General features: G+C 43.0%; 1 protein-coding gene across 6 annotated transcripts in view; it reads left to right on the top strand.

Annotated features, from left to right (window-relative positions):
- CLEC2D (C-type lectin domain family 2 member D) overlaps positions 1-1,644 on the top strand; it is a 29,352-nt gene extending 27,708 nt beyond the window's left edge. For 3 of the 6 annotated variants that reach the window (XM_003265461.2, XM_003265462.4, XM_012502458.2), the window contains one exon: positions 1,276-1,390. In XM_003265461.2, the coding sequence (XP_003265509.1) occupies positions 1,276-1,390 (115 nt within the window). Of the gene's footprint in view, positions 1-1,275 lie in introns of all 6 variants that reach the window. The other 3 variants (XM_003265459.4, XM_003265460.4, XM_030804718.1) reach the window with 2 other exon arrangements.
- Positions 1,645-3,019: the final 1,375 nt, after the last annotated feature.

Raw genomic sequence — 3,019 nt, 5'->3', positions numbered from 1 at the left:
ACAATTTCGCTCAATGAGAGATGAGACAGTTTTGAAAATCTACTTTATTATAATACATTCATCAATATTGGAAATATAACTTTATTTAATAAAAAGAGCCCCAGACTGGACATTGGCAGGTTTGAAATGAGTTTTTTCTCGTTAGCTTTTGACCTTGGATAGGATGGTAAGTTTTAGAAACCAGAGAACATGTAGATTTATACATTGTTGAATCTACACTGCCTAGCACATTGTGACTGCTTCATAAATATCTAAAATAAATTAACTTTTATTTCTTATTTTACAATACGGAAGTAGTAAATTTTCTCTATCTAATTCTTAAAATGGTTTTTTGTTAGTTTGTATTTTTGAGAGACAGGGTCTCACTCTGTTACCCAGGCTGGAGTGCAGTAGTACCATCATGGCTCACTGACGCCTTGACTTCCCTGGCTCAAGTGAGCCTCCCACCTCAGCCTCCTGAGTAGCTGGGACTACAGATGTGTGCCACCTTGCTTGGCTTTTTTTTTTTGTTTCAGAGATGGGGTCTCACTATGCTGCCTGGGCTGATCTTGAACTCCTGAGCTCAAGCAATCCTCCCACCTCGGCCTCCCAAAATGTTGGAATTACAGGTGTGAGCCACCATGCCTGGCCTCTCAAAATATTTTAAGGATCAAATATGTTATTAACCAACCAGTTGTTGGAAACTGCTCATCACTTAAAGAAATGTAAAATATTATATGATTAAGGTCTAGCATGTTTCAACAATTAGCAAATCATATCACAGATGACAGTGATTCCAATGAGCAAAGAGGAAAATTGATAATCCAAATGCTGACCTAAAATATCTGTGCCAAGCCATCTAAACTCAGCTAAATAGCACTGCAGTTTCAGTACTAAAACCACCAGGGAAGTAGGAGGAATAAAATCAAGCATGGTTTTTAGAAATAGCTGCTGAGTCTTCAGTTATTTAAGGAAGCAAAATATTGGGAAACTGTAAAGAAAACAGATGTCAGACTTCTCCCATCAGCCAGGTAAGGCTTTGGATGTACTGGAAAGAATATTATGCTTACAGACATGAAATAGGTTTGATTCAGGACTTTGCAGTATTCCTATAGTTGATTTATAACATCTCCTGCTAAGCAAAGCCCACTGACTAATTAGTCACCACTACACAAGGAAAAACAACATTATTTTTAGAGGCTGAATCAATGTTAGTTTTCTCATTTTCTCATCTTCATTCTCTCTGTTTTTGAAGAAATATTCAGTGGCCAGCTGATTCTGCTTCTTCTCTTGCAGGTTTCCTATCCTGGGAGCAGGAGAGTGTGCCTATTTGAATGACAAAGGTGCCAGTAGTGCCAGGCACTACACAGAGAGGAAGTGGATTTGTTCCAAATCAGATATACATGTCTAGATGTATAGCAAAGCCCCACCTAATCTTTAGAAGCGTATTGGAACTGATAACTCCATTTTAAAATGAGCAAAGAATTTATTTCTTATACCAACAGGTATATGAAAATGTGCTGAATATCACTAATAACTGGGAAAATACAAATCAAAATTATAGTAAAATATTACCTGTTTTCATGGTGCTGATATTGCCTGTTCTCCCACTTCTAATGACATACCCGAGACTGAGTAATTTATAAATAAAAGAGATTTAATTGACTCATAGTTCCACATGGCTGGGGAGGTCTTGCAATCATGGCAGAAGGCAAATGGGAAGCAAAGTCATGTCTTACATGGTGGCAGGCAGCGGGATTGTGTACAGGAACTCCTATTTATACAACCATCAGATATCTTGAGACAAGAACAGTATGGGGCTCCCTGGTGTGATTCTGTCCTGCGCGGCTGTTCCCTGGAGCAGCGTTCATTTATCTCCGTCTGCCTTCTCTCCTACCTAAGTGTGTGCCGCCACCCGATGGAAGATTCGACGGACATGGACACGAGCCCCGTGAGGCCCCAGAACTATCTTTTCGGTTGTGAACTAAAGGCCGACAAAGATTATCACTTTAAGGTGGATAATGATGAAAATGAGCACCAGTTATCTTTAAGAACGGTCAGTTTAGGGGCTGGTGCAAAGGATGAATTGCACATTGTTGAAGCAGAGGCAATGAATTACGAAGGCAGTCCAATTAAAGTAACACTGGCAACTTGGAAAATGTCTGTAATAAAAAGGCAACCAGAACCTCAGATGATAGCTCTGCTTTGCTAGGAACCCCTAGGTAGACCTCTCGGAAGCATCCGACAGCAGTTTACCCCAAAACAATGCCCCGTGTCAGCAGGAAGCAGCTAAGACCAGTCATTGTCCATATCCTCATGGCAGTTAGATACACCTCTTCAGAGAGGGGAAATAATATGAAAGTGCTAGGAAGGGAAGAACGTGGTCCCCTTAAATGATATGGAAGAGGCGAAGAGAAGTGCTGGGTAGAGGAGGGTGTTGACCCTGGCTAGGGCTCCACACCCACGGACCTAACTGAGAACAGGCATTTCCTGCCCAAATGTTGCATTTCCCAAGACCACCCTGGCCTGCCATGCCCCTATCCTGTGCCTATAGAAACCTGAGACCCTAGCAAGGCAGACACCGAAGCAACTGGACATCAAGAGGAGCACATCAGCGGAGGAACACAGGCAGAGGAACACATAGGTGGCTGGACATTGAGAGGAACACACTGACAGGCACCAGCATGCTGATAGGCCACTGACTGACAGAACATGCGGAGTTTGGCTGGGGCAGCTGGAGGAGAGTCTGGGCAGCTGAGCAGCCTGACCGGGGGAAAACCATCTCCCTTCTGGCTCTCCCATCTGCTGGTGGCTATTTCCACTCAATAAAACCTTCCACTCATTCTCCAAGCCCATATGTGATCTGATTCTTCCGGTACACCAAGGCAAGAACCTCAGGATACAGAAAGCCCACTGTCCTTGTGATAAGGCAGGGGTCTAACTGAGTTGACTAACACAAGGCACCTAGAGCGGCTAAACTAGAAGAGCAAAACTACAAGAGCACACTGTAACACATGCCTACTGGGGCTTCAGCTGCAAA

Source organism: Nomascus leucogenys, chromosome 23, assembly GCF_006542625.1.
Source record: "Nomascus leucogenys isolate Asia chromosome 23, Asia_NLE_v1, whole genome shotgun sequence".
NCBI lineage: Eukaryota > Metazoa > Chordata > Mammalia > Primates > Hylobatidae > Nomascus > Nomascus leucogenys.
This window is presented reverse-complemented; position numbering and strand designations above follow the sequence as displayed.